We start from the raw sequence: 24,526 nt of genomic DNA on the forward strand, positions 1-24,526 counted from the left end.
AAAAAAAAAGATACAGCCGGGCACGGTGGCTCAAGCCTGTAATCCCAGCACTTTGGGAGGCCGAGATGGGTGGATCACGAGGTCAGGAGATCGAGGCCATCCTGGCTAACACGGTGAAACCCCGTCTCTACTAAAAATTACAAAAAAACTCAGCCGGGCGCGGTGGCGGGCGCCTGTAGTCCCAGCTACTCGGGAGGCTGAGGCAGGAGAATGGCGTAAACCCGGGAGGCGGAGCTTGCAGTGAGCTGAGATCCGGCCACTGCACTCCAGCCTGGGCAACAGAGCCAAACTCCGTCTCAAAAAAAAAAAAAAAAAAAAGATACAACAGTCCAGGAAGTAAGTGACTGGACTCTTAGACAAATCATCCATGTGGATGCTAAATCTGCATGATGATAAGACAGAAAGATAATGAGCCTGAAGCGGAAGTTTTCGGTGAAGGGCATAACACAGAGAAGAGCAGACAACTGCTACTAGGAAGGTTCCTAAGCAGTATAGTCTGACAGTTTGCCCTTTCAAAGAGGGCTTAAGAGACAAGGGAAGAGAAAGAGTTTGAAATTAGCAAAGGGAGTCACCTCTGACAATCTTTTTTTTTTTTTTTTTCCTGTTTATAGAGATGGGGTCTTGCCATGTTGGCCAGGTTGGTCTCAAAGTCCTGACTTTAAGCCATCCTCCTGCTTCGGTCTCCCAGTGTTGGGATTACAGGTGTGAGCCATTGCGCCCGGCCCACCTCTGAAAATCTTATTGTAGTCAATAATTCCAACCCATCTCTCCGCCTCCACCTCCAACCTCTCTAGCTCTGTAGCTGACCTTGTTAACTGCCAGCCATATGCATGCTCTGCTTCTTTGCTGACAGAACCCCAAGTTTAGCAACAATGTGTCTATCTTTCAAAACTACATCTCTCAGCATCTGCGCACTTAAGGCCACGCGTCACAGGGATATCCAGTGAAACACAAGCAGAACTGTGGTCAGGGCTTCTGGAAAGCCTTTTAAGCGGACACAGGCCCCTTTTGCCCTCTGCTTCTCCCCTTCTTCCTGCCTAGAACCCTGATACCACCATGGAGGCTCCAGAGCAACCCTGGACTCCCTACCTCCTGACTTCTACAGGAAAGAAAAACAAATCGCTAACTTGTTTAAGCCACTATTGTTCAGATTTCCTCATATGTGCAGCCAAGTCAGCTTCTAGCACTAACACTTCAGGCTCTGGAATGGGATCTTTTTCCCCTGGTTCACCTCTGTGTACCGAGAACGGGCCCTCCTCCTTTTGAGGGAAGTTCCCAGGGGTTAGTTATGGACCTTATCTTCTCCGCCTGCAGAGGCAGCCTCCACCATTAACTGCCCCTCATACCTCTTATTTGGCAATGTTTATCTTCCTGCCAGGAAGAACTGGATTTTATTGACTTTTGTCTTATACTTCACACCAGCAGCCAGAACAAGGCTGTACAAATAGTAGACACTCAATGTCTGCTACATTAACAAGGAAAACCTAAATTTCAATATTCCAGGTTGTAAAAGCCCTTACTAAATTGCCTAATGACCCTTTTTATCCTTGCCAAAAATATAGTCTCCTTAATTTACAAATTCCAAGTTTTCTGCATCTGACCTTACTTCTGACTGTTAAAGGCCACAAAAGTTCCCTGATTTCACCCAAGACCCTGCCTGCTTCTCCAGTCAGACTGGACTGGAGGTGGATGAAAGCACTGAAAGCAAAGTCAGCCGCACTCCAAAGGGTGAAAAGGGAACGCCCCAGAGCAGAAAGGCCAGAAGACATACCAGTGGCACCCGGGGCTGCTGTATCACATCAGGGGTCCTCTTGGGGGGCCTTCTGCTTGTATTCACGAACAGTTTTCGCTTGTGGAAGAGTTTGCCATTCAGCTCCTGGATTGCAAGTGTCACTTTCTGCATGGAGCCCAGATCTACAAATGCAAAGCTGAAAAGGGAAGAGAGAGAGGGCAGCTTTGCGCACATCTCCAGAGAAGCCCAGAGCTGCAGGGAGGCACCAAGCCCGAGCTGGAAGGGCAGTGTCCTCTCTCTCTGCAGTGACAGAATACGAACAAGCAGGCTACAAGTATGTCCAGACTTGGGCCTGCGCCACTGTGAGATACTGTCATGGACCTCTAAGGAGCAGAAGAAATGAGCTGACTTTCACTATGCAGCATATGTCTATGACTTTGAGTTTCATTAATACTACTGCCCCAAAAGTTCAAAGCAAGCCAGGGGTGGTGGCTCACCTCTACAATCCCAGCACTTTGGGAGGCCAAGACAGGAGGATCACTTGAGTCCAGGAGTTTCAGACCAGCCTGGGCAACATGACAAAACCCCATCTCTACAAAAAAATACACTAATTAGCCAGATGTGGTGGTGTACACCTGTAGTCCCAGCTACTTCGGAGGCTGAGGTGGGAGGACTGCTTGAGCCTGGGAGGCAGAAATTGCAGTGAGCCGAGACTGTACCACAGCACTCCAGCCTGAGCAACAGAGTGAGACCTTGTCTCAAACAAATAAACGTTTAAACCACTTTTTACTGCCTTGAAAATAAGAAAGGGAAAATATAAGTAGGTCTGGTTTTCAGGAACAACTAAGGCTGAGGGTGGTATAGTAACTTATCTCAAGTCAGAAAACACAGCAAGGGCATGACCAAATATATACCCAGGTCTCTGGACTTCTAAGCCAGGATTGTGTTGATAAGACAGTATTCGCTGCTGGGTCAGAGGGTTAAATATGGAAAGGGGGTTTCCCAAATGTTCCTTTGCCAAGTCAGAGTGGGTGTGGATGCGGCGGTTGCTGGGCTAGTCTGCAACGTGAGTGCATCAGCAAAATGAACAGGGAGGAAAGGAGCTGCTTCCCAAAGAAAACAAAGGAAGAACAGTCATTACCATTTGCAGCCATTCTGGATTTTGTGGACATCAAGAGGGTTGAAGTCCTTTAGAAGGTACAGAATTTCTTCCTACAACACCAGGGTTTAAAAGAGAGAGACCCAGAGACATAACTTACAAACAGTTCTCAAGGTTTCAGATCCCCAGACAGCAAGTCTGGATCCAATTTAACCCATACTTAATGAGGATCTATTATGCGCTGTATGTGCCAGGTTTTGTAGGATACACAAGAAAGGCCACAGCCCTGTCTTCAGTGAAGCTCACCAGTCAAGCAGGGATGCAGACAACACAATCAAGTAAACAGACCGTTTCATCACTGCACATACAGCTGGCTATGGACGCACACGTCCTGTCATTTAATCCAGATTTGGAGGGAAAGGAGGTGGTCAGGGCATGCTCCCAGGAGGAAGTGACTTCCGAAGCTTTGCAAGTACCTCCTCCTCACTGCTTCTCAACCCTGCCTGGCCTCTGCCCAGGGATATGGTTCCCTTCCTCTTCCCCAGACACTTCCCCACACCCTTCTTAACTCCTCTCCTAGTCTGCCCTCAGGCCATCTTCCTCACCCCATCCCCTGCTCCCCATCCTGCTCCACGGGCTTGGGTTGCTGTCTACACAAAGGCATCAACCTCCCCTGCTTTATGATAATGTCTATGCAACCCTGAGGCCTTTTCGAGCTACACCCTATTTTTTCTCTTTTCTGCCAAACTTGTAGAAAGAGCCGTCTCCACCTAATGCCTCCGTTTCCTCCCTGCCCACTCCCTTCTGACTGCCTGTGCCAGGCTGGTTCCAGCCCTACTGAAATGCTTCCTTGCAGGTCACAGACGTGCGCTTGCTGCCTACTGTGATGGCTTCACTTCAGGCTTCAGCTCTTTCAACTCCTGCCCGTACCCCTCAATACTTCCTCCTTCCTTGGCTTCCCCACAAGAGTGTTAATGATTATAACATTTCACAACCATGATGAAAACCAATTTTTCTCTGGAAAACTCTATTTTGGAAAAAATTTATATTTATACCATCTTCCAAAGTCACTTTGTTGGCTCAAGAAAATAGAAATGCATTATGTATAACTCATTTTTCTCAGTCTTCATGTTTATACTATGTTTATATTCAAATTTTCTAATTTGCTTTATCTTAAATATTTAATGTTTATTACACATGAATCTACAAGATGCTGAGCAACAAGCAATTTGTGAGAACAAGCAATGTGTGCTTAGCATTTTCAGTTTACCAAGCACTTTTTTTTTTTTTTTTTTTTTTTTTTTGAGACGGAGTCTCGCTCTGTCGCCCAGGCTGGAATGCAGTGGCCGGATCTCAGCTCACTGCAAGCTCCGCCTCCCGGGTTTACGCCATTCTCCTGCCTCAGCCTCCCGAGTAGCTGGGATTACAAGCGCCCGCCACCTCGCCCGGCTAGTTTTTTGTATTTTTTAGTAGAGACGGGGTTTCACCGGGTTAGCCAGGATGGTCTCGATCTCCTGACCTCATGATCCGCCCGTCTCGGCCTCCCAAAGTGCTGGGATTACAGGCTTGAGCCACCGCGCCCGGCTCCAAGCACTTTCATATCCTTTATTCCATTTGGTTTTCACAACCACCCTATAAAGTACACATTATTACTACACTCATTGCACAGAGGCATAAAATAAGGATCAGAGAGGTTAAATGATGTCTCTACGGCTATACAGCCAATTTAGAAACAGGACTTGAACTCCAGACTCCGAACTTCAAATCCTACATTTTTTTTTCCATTATATAGTGCAAAATCGTAGTTTTCTTCTCAGGTTTTACCATTGTTAAAATAAAATAGAAAACGAATATTTTGGCAGGTATCAGGAAACCATAACCTTGGGCCAAATCCAGTCCACCACCTTTTTTTGTAAATAAAGTTTTACTGGACCACAGCTATGCACATCCATTCACTCATTGTCTACAGCTGCTTTCAGGTTACAATGGCCTTCAACGCATAAAGTATTTACTATGTGGCCGGGCACAGTGGCTCAAGCTTGAAATCCCAGCACTTTGGGAGGCTGAGGTAGACGGATTGCTTGAATCCAGAAGTTCAAGACCAGCCTGGGCAACATGAGACCCTGTCTCTACAAAAAATACAAAAAATTAGCTGGGCATGGTGGTGCATGCCTATAGTCCCAGTTACTCAGCAGGCTGAGGTGGGAGGATAGATTGAGCCCAGGAAGTAGAGGTTGCGGTGAGCTGAGATCATACCACTGCACTCTAGCCTGGGCAACACAGCAAGACCCTGTCTCAAAAAAAAAAAACAAAACAAAACAGGAAAACAAAACAACAAAAAGCATTTACTATCTGACCCTTTACAGAAAAAGTTTACAAACCCTTGTGCCACAGCAATGGTTCTCTATTTCGACTACAGACAACATTCAGTTGGGGAGTAAATACTTTTTCTCTTTTAATTACCAATGCAACACCTAGCCCACTCCAGGTATACAAAACCAGAATTGCTGGGGTTGGGACTAAGGCATCGGTGTTTTTTAAGAAGCTCCCCAGATGATTTCAATACACAGCCAAGACTGAAAACGAAAATGACTGTTCCATGGTTTCAGATTTAGGAAGCACGAGTTCCCAGAAAATGTGCCTGAGGGCGAGAGAAGAATCTCCCTCGCTCCCCACAACATACACACACAAATACTAAAAACCCAATGACATCTTTTCATCCATGGAATTTCTTATTTTCTTTTTTTTTTTTTTTTTTTGAGATAAGAGTTTGCTCTTGTTGCCCAGGCTGGAATGCAAAGGCGCAATCTCAGCTCACTGCAATCTCCGCCTCCTGGGTTCAAGCAATTCTCCTGCCTCAGCCTCCCAAGTAGTTGGGATTATAGGCACCCACCACCATGCCCGGCTAATTTTTTGTGTTTTTAGTAGAGACAGTGTTTCACCATGTTGGTCAGGCTGGTCTTGAACTACTGACCTCAGGTGATCCGTCCGTCTCAGCCTCCCAAAGTGCTGGGATTACAGGCGTGAGCCACTGCGCCCGGCCTATCCATGGAATTTCAATCAGTGTTATCAGTAAGGGTGCCCCATCAGCAGATGCTGCTACAGTTGATAGTTATCACTAGGAATTTCTAAAATCTGAAAGCATGCCCTAATTTTGACATTTTTTCCTGCCCCTTAACAATTTAATTTGTTTATTTAAAAATGTTTTGATCGGCTGGGCACGGTGGCTCACATGCCTGTAATCCCAGCACTTTGGGAGGCTGAGGCAGGCAGATCACAAGGTCAGGAGATTGAGACCATCCTAGCTAACACGGTGAAACCCCATCTCTACTAAAAATCCAAAAAGAAATTAGCCGGGCGTGGTGGGGGGCGCCTGTAGTCCCAGCTACTCAGAAGGCTGAGACAGGAGAATGGCATGAACCTGGGAGGTGGAGCTTGCAGTGAGCCAAGATTGTGCCACTGCACTCCAGCCTGGGTGACAGAGCAAGATTCCACCTCGAAAAAAAAAAAAAAAGGTTTTTATCAATTATAGATATGAAAGGAGGCTTGGTACATTAAGCTAAAATTGCCTCATGCCCCGTAGGGAATTCTACATCTCATTTTAAATCATAAAAGTAACTTACCAGGATTTTTTTAAATTACAAAGACATTGAATGTTTATTGTAGAATTTTTTTAAAAAAACACAGATAAGCAAACTAGAAGTATTGTTCATAATCCTGCCAAAATATGAACACTTCACATCTACTATAAATATCATGAAATCATACTGTACCTTCTGCTTTGTAACCTATTTCACTTAAAGACACATCCCTTTCAGTCAATCACCGCCAACCACATGGTTTAAAGGATCTATAGCCTGCTATTAGTTAAGGCACCAGCATTTATGGACCACTGTCTCTGTGCCAGACAGGCAGGAGGTTACTGCAGTCACCTAAGTGCTAAGTAATTTCATGCCAATCCAACTGGCAGCAATTTAACAGTTGGGCAACACCAAGCATTCATGACAGAGGAACCCTGTGCTGCTGGTGGGAGTGCAAGTCAGTCCCCTTCCTGGTCCAGCTGCGAGGACCATGCAGCCCAGATGCCCCACACCTAGGTACAGGCCCCAGAGGCACTCACACCTCGCACACTGATACGCGTACAAGCTGGTTCACTGAAGCTCTGCTTAAGGTAGCAAAACCTAGGAAAATATTAGTTTGAACCATGTGAAATTGATGATTTTGCAGATTAAAAAAATGGTCCAAGCCGGGCACAGTGGCTTAGGCCTGTAATCCCAGCACTTTGGGAGGCTGAGATGGGCAGATCCCCTGAAGTCAGGAGTTCCAGACTAGCCTGACCAACACATCTACTAAAAATACAAAATTAGCCAGGGATGGTGGTGGGTGCCTGTAATCCCAGCTACTTGGGAGGCTGAGGCAATCCCTTAAACCCTGGGGGGCAGAGGTTGCAGTGAGCCGAGATTGTACCACTGCACTCCAGCCTGGGCAACAAGAGCAAGATTCCATCTCAAAAAAAAAAAAAGGTCCAATACCAGCAATTTCATATGGTACAACCTAAGAACTGGAATGTCTATTTGCAGGTAAACATACTGTGGTAGGTTCATACAAAGGAATATTTTAACAGCCGAAATTTCTGCCTAGAGCTGCACATGCCAACACGGACATGATCAAAGCAAGCCACAGACAAACACACAGACAGAAGGTGAGGGATCAACAACCACCTGCCCAGCACCTCAGCTCCCTGCTTTCCAGGGAACACCCCAGACATGGTCATTCCCAATGCCTACCCCCAAATGACAGCTTTGAACCCTGCACTCTCTGACCCCCTCCTATCTTTCCTGCTCACACCTCTGGTTCTCTAACTCCTTTCCTCCGTACTGGGACCCTTCAGACTCCACCGCTTTCCACCCTCCTGCAAACCCCTGACTCTGACCCTTTTCTCCTAACCGTCCTGCCCCACCCGAACCTACAATGTTCTTGCTGTGCTTTTTTTTTTTAGTCAGGGTCTGGCTCTGTTGCCCAGGCTGGAGTGCAGTGACATGATCTTGGCTCACTACAGCCTCTGCCTCCCAGGCTCAAGCCAACCTCCCACCTTAACCTCCCAAGTAGCTGAGATTACAGGCATGCGCCACCAGGCCTGGCTTATTTCTGTATTTTTCATAGACACGGGGTTTTGTCATGTTGCTCAGGCTAATCCGAAACTCCTAACCTCAAGCAATCCACCTACCTGGGCCTCCCAAAGGGCTGGGATGACAGGTATGAGCCACCATGCAATGCTCCTGGCCCCGTGCTGTGCTCACTAACCAGCTTAGGTGCCTGGGTCTGTCACTGCAATCACTACCTGGTGTCCAGTACTTCATGGCATTCCTACTACCTATTCCTCATCATCAGACCCCCACTCTCCTAGAAAAAACTACCGTACACACTTTGCACATCCTTTCTATTCAGCAGAGAACCCTGATTTTTATTTCACTAAGAGAAGCAACCAAAGGGGAACTTTCATTCTCCCACCACCCCCGCATCTGTACTCATCCCTCTACGTGGAAGACCTCTCCCTGCCCCGATCTCTTCCTTCCCACCTTCTCGAGGCCTCTGCCGCTAAATCAGCTCCTCTCTTTCCAGCATCAGTTTCCCTCTCCATTGGATAAGCATACGAATTCGCCATGTTAATACTTATTACACATAACATCTCAGACCCCTTACACCCCTCCAGCTACTACTCTATCTCCCTACTCTTCTTTTTGACTAAAATCCTTGAAAAAGTCATCAATGCTATCTTCACTTCCTCTTACTCTTTCATTCAATAGATACTTATTAGGTGCCCACTCTGTGCTAGAAATGTGTTAGGTGCAGAAAGCAGAGCCCTCCTGGGCTCATCTTTTATGGGGAAGAGATCATCACTAAGAGGAGTAAGTAGCAGGTGGCAGGGCATGGTGGCTCACGCCTGTAATCCCAGCACTTTTGGAGGCTGAGGCAGGCAGATCACCTGAGGTCAGGAGTTTGAGATCAGCCTGGCCAACAAGGTGAAATCCCATCTTTACTAAAAAAATACAAAAATTAACTGGGTGTGGTGGTGGGTGCCTGTAATCCCAGCTACTCGGGAGGCTGAGGCAGGAGAATCGCTTAAGGAGGCGGAGGTGGCAGTGAGTCAAGAGCGCACCATTGCATTCCAGCCTGGGTGACAAGAGCGAAATTCCATCTCAAAAAATAAAAAAATAAGAGGAGTAAGTAGCAGGTGTGGTGAGTTCAATGGTGGAAAGTATTAACGAGACATAGAGCAGGAAGGACAGGAAGAATGGGGGCTGCAACTGAGGGAGAAGAGCCAGGGAGGGCCTCTGAGAAGGCCACCTCCGAAGCAGAGCAGTGAGCAGAGGAAACTGCAGGTGCAAGGCCCTACGGCAGGTTCTGGGCTGAGCAAGGCCAGAGAAGCTGCTGTGGAGCAAACAAGGAAGAAGGCAGGAGTGAGGCAGGCACAGGGAGTGGTTCACGCAAGACCACAAGGGACTCTGCTCTTCCTAAATAAGAAGGGAAGCCACTGGAGGCTTCTAAGTGGAGCGGGGCCAAGACCTGCTTGCCACTTTATGGGGTCACTCTGGCTGCTATGTTAAGATTAGACTGCAGGGGAGCAAGGCAGAAGCAAGAAGAGCGGGCTGGGTGTGGTGGCTCATATCTGTAATCCCAGCACTTTGGGAGGCCGAGGCAGGCAGATCACTTGAGCCCAGGAGTTTGAGACCAACCTGAGCAACACGGTGAAATCCCATCATAAAAATTAGCCAGAGGCTGAGCGCGGTGACTCACTCCTATAATCCCAGCACTCTGGGAAGCCAAGGTGGGCAGATCGCCAAGGTGGGCGGATCATTTGAGGTCAGGTGTTCGAGACCAGCCTGGCCAACCTGGTGAAGCCCCATTTTTAGAAGCCCTCTACTAAAAACACAAAAATTAGCCAGGCGTGGTAGTGCACACCTGTAACCCCAGCTACACAGGAGGCTGAGGCAGGAAAATCGCTTGAATCCAAGAGGCAGAGGTTGCAGTGAGCCGAGATCACGCCGCTGTACTCCAGCCTGGGCAACAGAGTAAGGCTTCGTCTCAAAAAAACAAATACATAAATAAATTAAAAAGCCGGGTATGGTGATGTGTTCCTGTGGTACCAGCTACATGGGAGGCCAAGGTAGAAGGCTTGCTTGGGCCTGGGCGCTCAAGGCTGCAGTGAGCCATAACTACACCACTGCATTCTAGCCTGGGTAACAGAGCAAGACCCTGTCTCAAAAAAAAAAAAAAAAAAAAAGACAAATGAACTAAGATCCCTGGCAGTAATCTAGATGGGACAGCAGTGGGTTGGCCGGGGTGCAAGCAGTGGCGTGACAACAGGTGCCAGGTTCTGGATGTAGGTAACTTTTTGTTATGAAATAATTCCAAACATACACAGAAGTAGAGAGTACAATAAACTCCCACAAGCCCATCACCATGCTTCAACCAGCACCCCCATTCCGTGTGTTTCCCGTCTCTCCACCCCTTATTCACCAGTGTCTTAGAGAATCCCAGGCATTCTGTCATCTCACCCTTAAATACTTTAGCCTACTCCTCAAAGAGGCATTTTCTCACTAGACACACCATTATCAAGCTAAGAAAAACAATAATGTCTTACTATCAACAGGTAAACCTCACCAATTGTCTCAGAAATGTCTTTTTGTGGTTGTTTTGTCCAAAACAGGATCAAGACAAAGGCTAATCATTGTATTTCACTGTCATTTCTAAGTCTCTTCTATTTTATTTTATTTTTGAGACAGAATCTTGCTCTGTCACCCAGGCTGGAATGCAGTGGTGCGACCTCAGCTCGCTGCAACCTCCGCCTCCCAAGTTCAAACAATTCTCCTGTCTCAGCCTCCCGAGTAGCTGGAATTATAGGCACCCACCACCATGTCTGGCTAATTTTTGTATTTTTAGTAGAGATGGGGTTTCACCATATTGGTCAGGGTGACCTGTCTTGGCCTCCCAAAGTGCTGGGATTACAGGCACGAGCCACCACACCCAGCCCCTAAGTCTCTTCCAAATCTCCTTAAATCTCTATCAGATCTACTTCAATTTTTCCATGACTGACTTGTTCTGGAAATCAGGTCAGCTGTTCTATAGACAAGAGTGCTACTGCTTTATGGCGGCATTGTTATTTTTTTATTTTTAGGTTTTTTTTTTTAATTATTATACTTTAAGTTCTAGAGTACATGTGCACCATGTGCAGGTTTGTTACATATGTATACATGTGCCATGTTGGTGTGCTGCACCCATCAACTCGTCAGCACCCTTCAACTTGTCATTTACATCAGGTATAACTCCCAGTGCCATCCCTCCCCCCTCCCCCCTCCCCACAATAGGCCCCAGTGTGTGATGTTCCCCTTCCCGTGTCTAAGTGATCTCAATGTTCAGTTCCCACCTATGAGTGAGAACATGCAGTGTTTGGTTTTCTGTTCTTGCGATAGTTTGCTGAGAATGATGGTTTCCAGCTGCATCCATGTCCCTACAAAAGACACAAACTCATCCTTTTTTATGGCTGCATAGTATTCCATGGTGTATATGGGCCACATTTTCTTAATCCAGTCTGTCACTGATGGACATTTGGGTTGATTCCAAGTCTTTGCTATTGTGAATAGTGCCACAATAAACATACGTGTGCATATGTCTTTACAGCAGCACGATTTATAATCCTTTGGGTATATACCCAGTAATGGGATGGCTGGGTCATATGGTATTTCTAGTTCTAGATCCTTGAGGAACCGCCATACTATTTTCCACAATGGTTGAACTAGTTTACAATCCCACCAACAGTGTAAAAGTGTTCCTATTTCTCCACATCCTCTCCAGCACCTGTTGTTGCCTGACTTTTTAGTGATTGCCATTCTAACTGGTGTGAGATGGTATCTCATCGTGGTTTTGATTTGCATTTCTCTGATGGCCAGTGGTGATGAGCATTTTTTCATGTGTCTGTTGGTTGTATGAATGTCTTCTTTTGAGAAATGTCTGTTCATATCCTTTGCCCACTTTTTGATGGGGTTGTTTTTTTCTTGTAAATTTGTTTAAGTTCTTTGTAGGTTCTGGATATTAGCCCTTTGTCAGATGAGTAGATTGCAAAAATTTTCTCCCATTCTGTAGGTTGCCTGTTCACTCTGATGATAGTTTCTTTTGCTGTGCAGAAGCTCTTTAGTTTAATTAGATCCCATTTGTCAATTTTGGCTTTTGTTGCCTTTGCTTTTGGTGTTTTAGACATGAAGTCCTTGCCCATGCCTATGTCCTGAATGGTATTACCTAGGTTTTCTTCTAGAGTTTTTATGGTATTAGGTCTAACATTTAAGTCTCTAATTCATCTTGAATTAATTTTCATATAAGGAGTAAGAAAAGGATCCAGTTTCAGCTTTCTGCTTATAGCTAGCCAATTTTCCCAGCACCATTTATTAAATAGGGAATCCTTTCCCCGTTTCTTGTTTTTGTCAGGTTTGTCAAAGATCAGATGGCTGTAGATGTGTGGTATTATTTCTGAGGACTCTATTCTGTTCCATTGGTCTATATCTCTGTTTTGGTACCAGTATCATGCTGTTTTGGTTACTGTAGCCTTGTAGTATAGTTTGAAGTCAGGTAGCATGATGCCTCCAGCTTTGTTCTTTTGACTTAGGATTGTCTTGGCAATGCGGGCTCTTTTTTGGTTCCATATGAACACTAAAGCAGTTTTTTCCAATTCTGTGAAGAAAGTCATTGGTAGCTTGATGGGGATGGCATTGAATCTATAAATTACCTTGGACGGTATGGCCATTTTCACAATATTGATTCTTCCTATCCATGAGCATGGTATGTTCTTCCATTTGTTTGTGTCCTCTTTTATTTCACTGAGCAGTGGTTTGTAGTTCTCCTTGAAGAGGTCCTTCACATCCCTTGTAATTTGGATTCCTAGGTATTTTTTCTCTTTGAAGCTATCGTGAATGGGAGTTCATTCATGATTTGGCTCTCTCTTTGTCTGTTACTGGTGTATAAGAATGCTTGTGATTTTTGCACATTGATTTTGTATCCTGAGACTTCGCTGAAGTAGTTTATCAGCTTAAGGAGATTTTGGGCTGAGACGATGGGGTTTTCTAAATATACAATCATGTCATCTGCAAACAGGGACAATTTGACTTCTTCTTTTCCTAACTGAATACCCTTGATTTCTTTCTCTTGCCTGATTGCCCTGGCCAGAACTTCCAACACTATGTTGAATAGGAGTGGTGAGAGAGGGCATCCCTGTCTTGTGCAGGTTTTCAAAGGGAATGCTTCCAGTTTTTGCCCATTCAGTATGATATTGGCTGTGGGTCTGTCATAAATAACTCTTATTATTTTGAGATACATTCCATCAACACCGAATTTATTGAGAGTGTTTAGCATGAAGGGCTGTTGAATTTTATCAAAGGCCTTTTCTGCATCTATTGAGATAATCATGTGGTTTTTGTCTTTGGTTCTGTTTATATGCTGGATTATGTTTATTGATTTGTGTATGTTGAACCTGCCTTGAATCCCAGGGATGAAGCCCTCTTGATCATGGTGGATAAGCTTATTGATGTGCTGCTGGATTCGGTTTGCCGTTATTTGATTGAGGATTTTTGCATCGATGTTCATCAGGGAATATTGGTCTAAAATTCTCTTTTTTTGTTGTGTCTCTGCCAGGCTTTGGTATCAGGATGATGTTGGCCTCATAAAATGAGTTAGGGAGGATTCCCTCTTTTCCTATTGATTGGAATAGTTTCAGAAGGAATGGTACCAGCTCCTCCTTGTACCTCTGGTAGACTTCGGCTGTGAATCCATCTGGTCCTGGACTTTTTTTGGTTGGTAGGCTATTAATTATTGCCTCAATTTCAGAGCCTGTTATTGGTCTATTCAGGGATTCAACTTATTCCTGGTTTAGTCTTGAGAGAGTGTGTCCAGGAAATTATCCATTTCTTCTAGGTTTTCTAGTTTATTTGCATAGAGGTGTTTATAGTATTCTCTGATGGTAGTTTGTATTTCTGTGGGGTTGGTGGTGATATCCCCTTTATCATTTTTTATTGCATCTATTTGATTCTTCTCTCTTTTCTTCTTTATTAGGCTTGCTAACGGTCTATTAATTTTGTTGATCTTTTCAAACACAAACTCCTGGATTCATTGGTTTTTTGGAGGGTTTTTTGTGTCTCTATCTCCTTCAGTTCTGCTCTGATTTTAGTTATTTCTTGCCTTCTGCTAGCTTTTGAATGTATTTGCTCTTACTTCTCTAGTTCTTTTAATTGTGATGTTAAGATGTCAATTTTAGATCTTTCCAGCTTTCTCTTGTGGGCATTTAGGGCTATAAAGTTCCCTCTACACATGCTTTAAATGTGTCCCAGAGATTCTGGTATGTTGTATCTTTGTACTCATTGGTTTCAAAGAACATCTTTATTTCTGCTTTCATTTCGTTATGTACCCAGTAGTCATTCAGGAGCAGGTTGTTCAGTTTCCATGTAGTTGAGCGGTTTTGAGTGAGTTTCTTAGTCCTGCGTTCTAGTTTGATTGCACTGTTGTCTGAGAGACAGTTTGTTATACTTTCTGTTCTTTCACATTTGCTGAGGAGTGCTTTACTTCCAACTATGTGGTCAATTTTGGAATAACTGCGATGTAGTGCTGAGAAGAATGTATATTCTATTGATTTGGGGTGGAGAGTTCTGTAGATGTCTATTAGGTCTGCTTGGTGCAGAGATGAGTTCAATTCCTGAATATCCTTGTTAACTTTGTCTCGTTGATCTAATGTTGACAGTGGGGTGTTCAAGTCTCCCATTATTATTGTATGGGAGTCTAAGTCTCTTTGTAAGTCTCTAAGGACTTGCTTTATGAATCTGGGTGCTCCTGTATTGGGTGCATATATATTTAGGATAGTTAGCACTTCCTGTTGAATTGATCCCTTTACCATTATGTAATGGCCTTCTTTGTCTCTTTTGATCTTTGTTGGTTTAAAGTCTGTTTTATCAGAGACTAGGATTGCAACCCCTGCCTTGTTTTGTTTTCCATTTGCTTGGTAGATCTTCCTCCATCCCTTTATTTTGAGCCTATGTGTGTCTCTGCATGTGAGATGGGTCTCCTGAATACAGCAAACTGATGGGTCTTGACTCTTTATCCAATTTGCCAGACTGTATCTTTTAATTGGACCATTTAGTCCATTTACATTTAAGGTTAATATTGTTATGTGTGAACTTGATCCTGTCATTGTGATATTAGCTGGTTATTCTGCTCGTTAGTTGATGCAGTTTCTTCCTAGCATCAATGGTCTTTACATTTTGGCATGTTTTTGCAATGGCTGGTACCAGTTGTTCCTTTCCATGTTTAGTGCTTCCTTCAGGATCTCTTGTAGGGCAGGCTTGGTGGTGACAAAATCTCTAAGCATTTGCTTGTCTGTAAAGGATTTTATTTCTCCTTCACTTACGAAGCTTAGTTTGGCTGGATATGAAATTCTGGGTTGAAAATTCTTTTCTTTAAGAATGTTGAATATTGGCCCCCACTCTCTTCTGGCTTGTAGAGTTTCTGCTGAGAGATCCGCTGTTAGTCTGATGGTCTTCCCTTTATGGGTAACCCGACCTTTCTCTCTGGCTGCCCTTAACATTTTTTCCTTCATTTCAATTTTGGTGAATCTGACAATTATGTGCCTTGGTGCATAACTGGGAAAGGAGTATCTTTGTGGCGTTCTCTGTATTTCCTGAATTTGAATGTTGGCCTGCCTTACTAGGTTGGGGAAGTTCTCCTGGATGATATCCTGAAGAGTGTTTTCCAACTTGGTTCCATTTTCCCCCTCACTTTCAGGCACACCAATCAGATGCAGATTTGGTCTTTTCACATAATCCCATATTTCTTGGAGGCTTTGTTCATTTCTTTTTCCTCTTTTTTCTCTAGACTTCTCTTCTCACTTCATTTCATTCATTTGATCTTCAGTCATTGATACTTTCTTCCAATTGATCGAGTCGGTTACTGAAGCTTGTGCATTTGTCACGTAGTTCTCATGTCATGGTTTTTATCTCTATCAGTTCATTTATGGCCTTCTCTGCATTGATTATTCTAGTTATCCATTCTTCCATTCTTTTTTCAAGATTTTTAGTTTCTTTGCACTGGGTAAGTTCCTCCTTTAGCTCTGAGTTTGATTGACTGAAGCCTTCTTCTCTCAACTCATCAAAGTCATTCTCCGTCCAGCTTTGATCCATTGCTGGCAATGAGCCGCATTCCTTTGGAGGGGGAGATGCGCTCTGATTTTTTGAATTTCCAGCTTTTCTGCCCTGCTTTTTCCCCATCTTTGTGGTTTTATCTGCCTTTGGTCTTTGATGATGGTGACGTACTGATGGGGTTTTGGTGTGGGTGTCCTTTCTGTTTGTTAGTTTTCCTTCTAACAGTCAGTACGCTCAGCTGCAGGTCTGTTGGAGTTTGCTTGAGGTCCACTCCAGACCCTGTTTGCCTGGGTATCAGCAGAGGATGCTGCAGAAGGTAGAATATTGCTGAACAGCGAGTGTTGCTGTCTGATTCTTGCTCTGGAAATTTCGTTTCAGAGGTGTGCCCAGCCATGTGAGGTGTGAGGTGTCAGTCTGCACCTAGTGGGGGATGTCTCCCAGTTAGGTTACTCAAGGGTCAGGGACCCACTTGAGCATGCAGTCTGTCCGTTCTCAGATCTCAACCTCCAAGCTGGGAGACCCACTGCTCTCTTCAAAGCTGTCAGACAGGGTCATTTACATCTGCAGAAGTTTCTGCTTTTTGTTTAGCTATGCCCTGTCCCCAGAGGTGGAGTCTATAGAGGCTGGCAGGCCTCCTTGACCTGCGGTGGTCTCCACCCAGTTTGAGCTTCCTGGCGGCTTTGTTTACCTACTTAAGCCTCAGCAATGGTGGGCACCCCTCCCCCAGCCTCACTGCTGCCTTTCAGTTAGATCTCAGACTGCTGCGCTAGCAAGGAGGGAGGCTCCGTGGGCGTGGGGCCCTCTGGGCCAGGTGTGGGATATAATCTGCTGGTCTGCTAAAACCCTTGGTAAAGCACAGTATTAGGGTGGGAGTTACCCGATTTTCCAGGTGTTGTGTGTCTCAGTTTCCCTTGGCTAGGAAAAGGGATTCTCTTCCCCCTCGCGCTTCCCAGGTGAGGCAATGCCTCGCCCTGCTTCAGCTCTCGCTGGTCGGGCTGCACCAGCTGACTAGTACCAATTGTCCAGCACTCCCCAGTGAGATGGACCCAGTACCTCAGTTGAAAATGCAGAAATCACGCTCTTCTGTGTCACTCGTGCTGGGAGCTGGAGGCTGGAGCTGTTCCTATTCAGCCATCTTGCTGAGGATCTCAGTGGCATTATTTTGGTCTTCTATTCCCTATATTTCCTTTTGACTACAAATCTGTCATAGAGCTTGACTAATATAGGTGGTTTTTTTTGGTAGAACTTTAAAATGCTGTGGTTGCCTTTATCTCGCATCACTTTTTAGGGGGCTCATATCTGGTTATCTCATTTTTAGTGAGGCTAAAATTAGCAAGTTCAAACGGTAACATCCTGATCCATCCATTGTAAAAGTGCTCATCAATACTTTACCTGATGAATTAAGGAAGCTCAGATAACCACTGTCTGAAACAGGTATCTTACTGGGCTTTGCACAATGGTCATTTTTTAATTCTATCATTTCTTCTGCATTTATGAGCTAGAGTTCTTCTGTAAAGAACTTTCTCTCATTCACTAGGGTTTTTTTGCTCTGAAAATGCTATTACATTGGCGTTGGAAAAACAAGATAAATACTTCTTCCTTCTCTTTAATTATCAAGTTTTATGTTAATGAACCATTATCTTTCCATTTTTAGTTATGTCCAGTGTTATTTCTCCCTTCTTTATACCATTACAAATTAATGCTTTTTTAAATCATTGGTGAATTTTAATCAAATGTAGTACTTGATGCTCAAATTGCTCCGTCTTTGGCGCATGGGACACCCTCTTTGTTTGCTCTTGTGTCTTTTTCTTTTTGTTTGGAAACTTTCAAATCAGAATAAAAACAGATAAAATAGTATTACAAATCCCTATATGCCTATTACTCAGCAGCCTCAGCAATTCTCAATTCATGGCCATTCCCATTTCATTGTAACATCTCTCCCGGCCACTAGGCTATTCCGAAACAAATCTCAAACACCACATTGCTTCACATGCAAACACTTCAGCACAAACTCCAAGAAATAAGAACACCACCTCTAAATAAACCACCTCTGAATAAAACCTCCTGTCTTTTCATTCAAATTTCAATAGTCTTTGATAGCTTTCTGGCATAACAGCTCCAGATCTGGAATCAGTCATTTTTCTAAGAAGGCCTGGTTCTCTTTAGTGGAAAAGAACACAATCTATGGGCTAGGTGTGTTACTGCTATTGAGTAATCAGAGCTCCAAGGTCTCTCAGCAGACAGAGCTAGAAGATATGCACCTTAAAAGAGGAAAAAGTCGGCCGGGCGCGGTGGCTCACGCCTGTAATCCCAGCACTTTGGAAGGCCGAGGCGGGCGGATCACAAGGTCAGGAGATCGAGACCATGGTGAAACCCCGTCTCTACTAAAAATAGAAAAAAATTAGCCAGGCGCAGTGGCGGGCGCCTGTAGTCCCAGCTACTCGGGAGGCTGAGGCCGGAGAATGGCGTGAACCCGGGAGGCGGAGCTTGCAGTGAGCCGAGATTGCGCCACTGCACTCCAGCCTGGGTGACAGAGCGAGACTCCGTCTCAAAAAAAAAAAAAAAAAAAAAAAAAAGAGGAAAAAGTCGCCGGGTGCAGTGTCTCATGCCTGTAATCCCAGCACTTCGGGAGGCTGAGGCGGGCAGATCACCTGAGGTCAGGGGTTCGAAACCAGCCTGACCATCATGGAGAAACCCCATCTCTACTAAAAATACAAATTGAGCCAGGCGTGGTGGCGCATGCCTGCAATCTCAGCTACTCGGGAGACTAAAGCACAACTTCTTGAACCTGGGAGTCAGAGGTTGCAGTGAACTGAGATCCAGCCACTCTGCACTCCAGCCCGGGCAACAAGAGCGAAACTCTGTCTAAAAAAAAAAAAGGAACAAAATACTAAGACACTCTAACACAAATGAACCCTAAAAACATGCTTAGTGAAAGAAAACACAAAATTCCACATTGTATGATTCTATTGATATAAAATGTCCAGAATAGGAAATCCTTAAGAGACAGAAAGTAGATTCGTGGTTACCAGGGGCTAGGAGGAAGGGGGAAAGGGAAGGACTACTAATGGGTATGAGGTTTATTTTGGGGGTGATGAAAATGTTCAGAAGTTAGGATTGATGGCTGCACAATCTTGTGAATATACTAGTAACTGAATTGTACTTTTTTTTTTTTGGAGACACAGTTTCACTCTGTCGCCCAGGCTGGAGTGCAGTGGCTCGATCTCGTCTCACTGCACTCTCTGTCTCCTGGGTTCAAGCGATTCTTGTGCCTCAACCTCCTGAGTAGCTGGGATTACAGGTATGTGCCACCATGCCTGGATAATTTTGTTGTTGTTGTTGTTGTTATTGTTGTTGTTTGAAATGGAGTCTCGCTCTGTTGCCAGGCTGCAGTCCAGTGGGGCAATCTTGCCTCGTAGCAACCTCCACCTCCCGAGTTCAAGTGATTTCCCTGTATCAGCCTCTTGAGTAGCTGGGACTACAGGCACGTGCCACCATGCCCAGCTAATTTTTTATATTTTAGTAGAGACAGGGTTTCACCATGTTGGCCAGGCTGGTCTCGAACTCCTGACCTTGTGATCCACCCACCTCAGCCTCCCAAAGTGCTGGGATTACAGGTGTGAGCCACCGTGCCCGGCTAATTTTTGTATTATTACTAGAGATGGGGTTTCACTATGTTGACCAGGCTGTTCTAAAACTTCTGATGTCAAGTTATCCACCCGCCTCGGCCTCCCAAAGTGCTGGGATTATAGGCATGAGTCACCACACCCGGCCTGAATTGTACATTTTTAAATAACAAATTTTCCAGACTGGGCAACATGGTAAGACTCCATCTCTACTAAAATTACAAAAACATAGCCAGGCATGGTGGTGCGCACCTGTGGTCCCAGCTACATATGAGGCTAGGATCGCTTGAGCCTTCAAGGCAGAGGTTGCAGTGAGCTGAGACCGCAACACTGCATTCCAGTCTGGGTGACAAAATGAGACCCCGTCTCAAACAAACAAACAAACAAACAAACAAAAAGTTAATGGTAAATTTTAAGATATGTAAATAATATCTATAATTAAAAATTTTTTTTTTTGAAACAGGGTCTTACTCTTGTTGCCCAGGCTGGAGCACAATGGCATGTGATCTCAGCTCACTGCAACCTCCACCTCCTGGGTTCAAGTGATTCTCCTGCCTTAGCCTCCCGAGTAGCTGAGATTACAAGCATGTGCCACCACGCCCAGCTAATTTTTGTATTTTTAGTAGAGGCAGGGTTTCTCCATGTTGGTCAGGCTGGTCTCGAACACCTGACCTCAGGTGATCCGCCCGCCTCTGCCTCCCAAAGTGCTGGGATTACAGGCGTGAGCCACCATGCCCAGACTTTAAAATGTTAATTACATGAAAAGTTTTTTAAAAATATTGGCTATTATAGTAGATGATCTTTCAACTCTGACCCAAGATTCTGTGTCTTCTACCAGAAACTTGGAAACTGCCGCAGGCCAATTTATTAGTTTGTAATCAGGGTAAAATCTCAGACGTTTCAGTTTTTTTGTTTTTGTTTTTTTGAGATGGAGTCTCACTGTGTTGCCCAGGCTGGAGTGCAGTGGCACAATCTTGACTCACTGCAAGCTTCACCTGCCGGGTTCACGCCATTCTCTTGCCTCAGCCTTCCGAGTAGCTGGGACTACAGGCGCCCGCCACCATGCCTGGCTAATTTTTTGTATTTTTAGTAGAGGCAGGGTTTCAGCGTGTTAGCCAGGATGGTCTTGATCTCCTGACCTTGTGATCCGCCCGCCTCGGCCTCCCAAAGTGCTGGGATTACAGGTGTGAACCACCACACTCGGCTCGTTTCACAGTTCTTGACACGGCATTAATGTTATCATTAGAAATTTCTTTCTCTCTTTTCTTTTTTTGTTTTAAGAGACGTGGTCTCACTATGTTGCCTAGGCTGGTCTTGAACTCCTTGGGCTCAAGTGATCCTTCTGCCTCAGCCTCCCAAAGTACTGGGATTATAGCTGTAAACTACCATGCCTGGTCTAGAAATTTCTTTTTAAAACCCTACTCCTTCTCTAAAGCACAACTCAAATCTCTCTTATGAGGCTGGTCCAAGTTTGAGTCGAAAGAAGGCACTACGGGGAGGGCTGCTGCTTTCTGTGAAGGGGATGAGGATGAAACGTTCCCTTACCATGGTGTGGGACAGTATGGCCAAGCAAGCCCCAGGTGCTGGGCTCTGGAATGGGGTCTACTGGGTAGGGGGGAAGAGAGAGGTGGCAGGACTACTCAGCATCTTACCTCCCCCGACCACTGCAGGACCCACATGTAGGGCTCCTCTGCCCACTGCACTGTCAAGTAACAGGTTGGAGTAGCCTGCCAAAACAGGGGAGAAGAACCAGCCCCAATAGGCTCATCTATCAGGTGCCAAGAATCCCCCAGCCTGCCCCTTTGATTGAACATGATTTCATTTATTGGATCACAATGACTTACTATGCTCCAATACCATTTTCTTCTCTCTGTCAGACAAAACATAATGGTCCATCTTTTATTTGGTGAGTTATTTCCATATCTTATCGGTTACATGATTTGGCACAAAGCAAAGAACATGGGACTTGGGAGCAACTGAACCTGGATTCCACTCCTGGCTGACCACTCACTAGGTCTGTGTACTTAGCTGAGGGACGTGACCTCTCAGAGCCTTGGCTGTCTCATCTCCAAGATGGGGGCATTACCACCAACCAGAGTTACAATAATAATTTAATAAAATCACATGAATAAAGCATTTAGCTTACTTCCTAGAGCATGCCTGACAGTTAAAATATAGTAAATAGTGTAAAGGAATAAAGTACAACTGGGCGGAGATGATTGAGTGGAACTGGTTAGCAAGGGAAAATGGAGACAAGAAAATTGTGAAAAATGTCTGGCATGCTGCAGGGGATCCACAAAGGTTAGTTTCTCTCATCCTTCTTCCAGGATTGAGCTCCTTGAGGGCAAGGACTAGGCTGTTTATCTTTAAGCATGACAAACTGGGGGCACAATATTTTGCATGTAGTAGATGACCAAAAAAAAAGTCAGGCGGTGCTTCAATTCAATAGATCACACTTTCATTCTCCTTTCATCTGTATTTCAAATATACTTACTACAAAATTTAAGCACTTATATTGTTTTATAATTATTTCAGGTTTGTTGGTCTGGCCTCTCCAAATAGACAGCAAGGTGCCTGGGGTCAAAAATAGGATTGCTTACATTCTACTCTCTAAGTCCCACTAACACAGCACTGACCTAACCAGCTCATTTCAAAGTCAAATAGGTGTCATTTTTTTTGGCTGAAACCAACTACTCCCCATTACCAAAGGATCAGCAGCTGAGCCCTAACAAGGTCCCTTCCTAAAAAGAAGCTGCCTCAACCCAAAGTGACAAGAAGGCTGACCAACCCTCCAGGTATACAGGGATAAAGAGTGGGACTAACTGTCCGGGATGCCAGTTTAGCATTTCAGTGCTAAAACTGGGAAAGTCCGAGGCAAACTGTGATGCATTGGTTACCCTAGTCACCAACCAGTGACTGTCTGCACTATCATAGCTCTCAAACGTCTTTAAAAACTGGGGAAATTAAGTTACTGGCAGGTTACTAAGTCATATGGGAAGGCCAAGGAAGATAAACAGCCTATTGTGAGAATACCTTAGAAATATCCAGTGGAAGATTGCCAACATACACCTCTGTCTCTCTTTTCTTGAATCCTAAGAAGAAAAACAGCATTAAATGGCAGGCATACATACGGTTACAGGATTCAGAAGAGTCAGAACACATAAGTCACTTTTTGTATTTCTTTCTTTCTTCTTTTTTTTTTTCTTTCTTGAGACAGAGTCATGCTCTGTCACCCAGGCTGGAGTGCAGTGGTATGATCATGGCTCACTACAGCCTCGACCTCCCAGGTCTACACAATCCTCCCACCTCAGCCCCACAAGTGACTGGGACTACAGGCACATGCCACTATAACTGGCTTTTTTTTTTTTTTTTTGGTAGAGATAGGGTCTCTCTATGTTGCCCAGCCTGGTCTCAAATTCCTGTGCTCAAGCAATCCTCCTACCTCAGTCTCCCAAAGTCCTGGGATTACAGGCATGAGCCACTGCACCTGACTTCACTTTTTCTTCAATGTTAAAATATTCCCATGCACATACACCCCTACAAACATCCCCCAACCCCCGTGAACACTGAATGGCTATACTGTACCCAATCATTCAGCAATACTTATCAATATTAAGGAGTGGTCCATGATAAGTGCTGGCCGTGCATATCCCTGCCTTCCCCCCAGCAAGGGATCACTCTGCAGGGACCTAGAGCCATGGGCACACCAGGAATTCAGCGCTTGCAATCAGAGAAGTAATTATGAAGTGTTTCAGGACCCATGGGGTTGTGCTTCCCAAGTTAACACTAAGCTGACAGTGGGGAGCATGCAGGGACCCAGGGGAATGCAGGAGGCAGGCTGAAGGGAATCCAGGCAGAGGGAACAGCCCATGCCAGGACATGGAGATACGAAAAAGCTCAGCACATTTGGGAAATTGCTCACAGCCAGGACTAGGTGCCAGGTGGATTGCACACTGCATGCAATGAGTGGTGAGAGAGGAGGCTAGAAAGGCAGGTGAGGCCAAACTATGAAATAACAGAAGGTTGTACCACAGCAGTCACAGTTTATTCCACTGGCTGGGTGATATGGGTGAGGGCTGTAACCGGTTAGGGGGTGTCAATAGACCTCGGTTTCAGAAAGATCACTTTGGAGATGGTAGAGGGAAAATTGGAAGAAGGCACAAGTGAAACAGAAGCACGGGATTAGGTGCAGCAGGTGCACCAGGGAGTAAGGGTCTGCATCACAGCAGTGGCAGGCGTCACATCCACTATGAGACAGGAAACATGGTGGCTCACTGGAGGAAAAGCAGAATTTAGGCAGATCCCAAGTTTCACACTGAACAGAAACTGGGCAGACTGGGAACCATTAACTGGGATCCAAGTTGTAGGATGAGAGTACCAGCACCAGCAAATCCCCCAGCCTAACTTACCTGGAGATTTCTGCTCTTCCAACACTCCATTCTTCCCAAACAGTTTAGCAGACAGTTGGGGGTCACTACTATTCCAGGACCTGTCAAACACAGGTGTCAGCATCGAGCCTCCCAAGCTCAGACTCCGACAAAAGGAAACATGTGCTAGGCATAACCAGAGGGGCCTTGCATAAACCTCCATTCCCCTTCCTGACCAAGGACTTCCCTTCCTCCTCCCAGAATCAGGTTCCAAGCCAGGAAGACCTTCACTAGACCTTTTAAATCACTAACAGTTAAAGTATACTTAGGGTTAGGATTGACTGGCAAGAGATGCCAGTCTTAAGACCGGAGCATGGTGAGACAGGAATGGGAGAAAGAGAAGGCTGGGGGATGGAGCAAGGCTTGTTCATTAGCAAAAGGAAGTGACTTACATGCTGCAGTTGCTTTCCAACAGGATCTCCTGCAAAGCCAACCGGCCACAGTTAGAGGAATGCCAGGATAGTTCA

At 45.1% G+C, this 24,526-nt stretch overlaps 1 protein-coding gene across 8 annotated transcripts in view; it reads right to left on the reverse strand.

Annotated features, from left to right (window-relative positions):
• LOC105497973 (tudor domain containing 10) overlaps positions 1-24,526 on the reverse strand; it is a 55,967-nt gene that overhangs the window by 26,987 nt on the left and 4,454 nt on the right. For 4 of the 8 annotated variants that reach the window (XM_071084712.1, XM_071084711.1, XM_011769595.3 and 1 more), the window contains exons 2-7: positions 24,452-24,480; positions 24,042-24,121; positions 22,666-22,724; positions 21,285-21,359; positions 2,874-2,944; positions 1,772-1,928 (exon numbers count right to left, since the gene is read on the reverse strand). In XM_071084712.1, coding sequence (XP_070940813.1) covers positions 1,772-1,928; positions 2,874-2,944; positions 21,285-21,359; positions 22,666-22,724; positions 24,042-24,121; positions 24,452-24,453 — 444 coding nt within the window. In that variant the 5' untranslated portion in view covers positions 24,454-24,480. Of the gene's footprint in view, positions 1-1,771; positions 1,929-2,873; positions 2,945-21,284; positions 21,360-21,476; positions 21,732-22,665; positions 22,725-24,041; positions 24,122-24,451; positions 24,481-24,526 lie in introns of those variants that run through there. The other 4 variants (XM_011769601.3, XM_011769598.2, XM_071084724.1 and 1 more) reach the window with 3 other exon arrangements.

This window comes from Macaca nemestrina, chromosome 1, assembly GCF_043159975.1.
Source record: "Macaca nemestrina isolate mMacNem1 chromosome 1, mMacNem.hap1, whole genome shotgun sequence".
Taxonomy (NCBI): domain Eukaryota; kingdom Metazoa; phylum Chordata; class Mammalia; order Primates; family Cercopithecidae; genus Macaca; species Macaca nemestrina.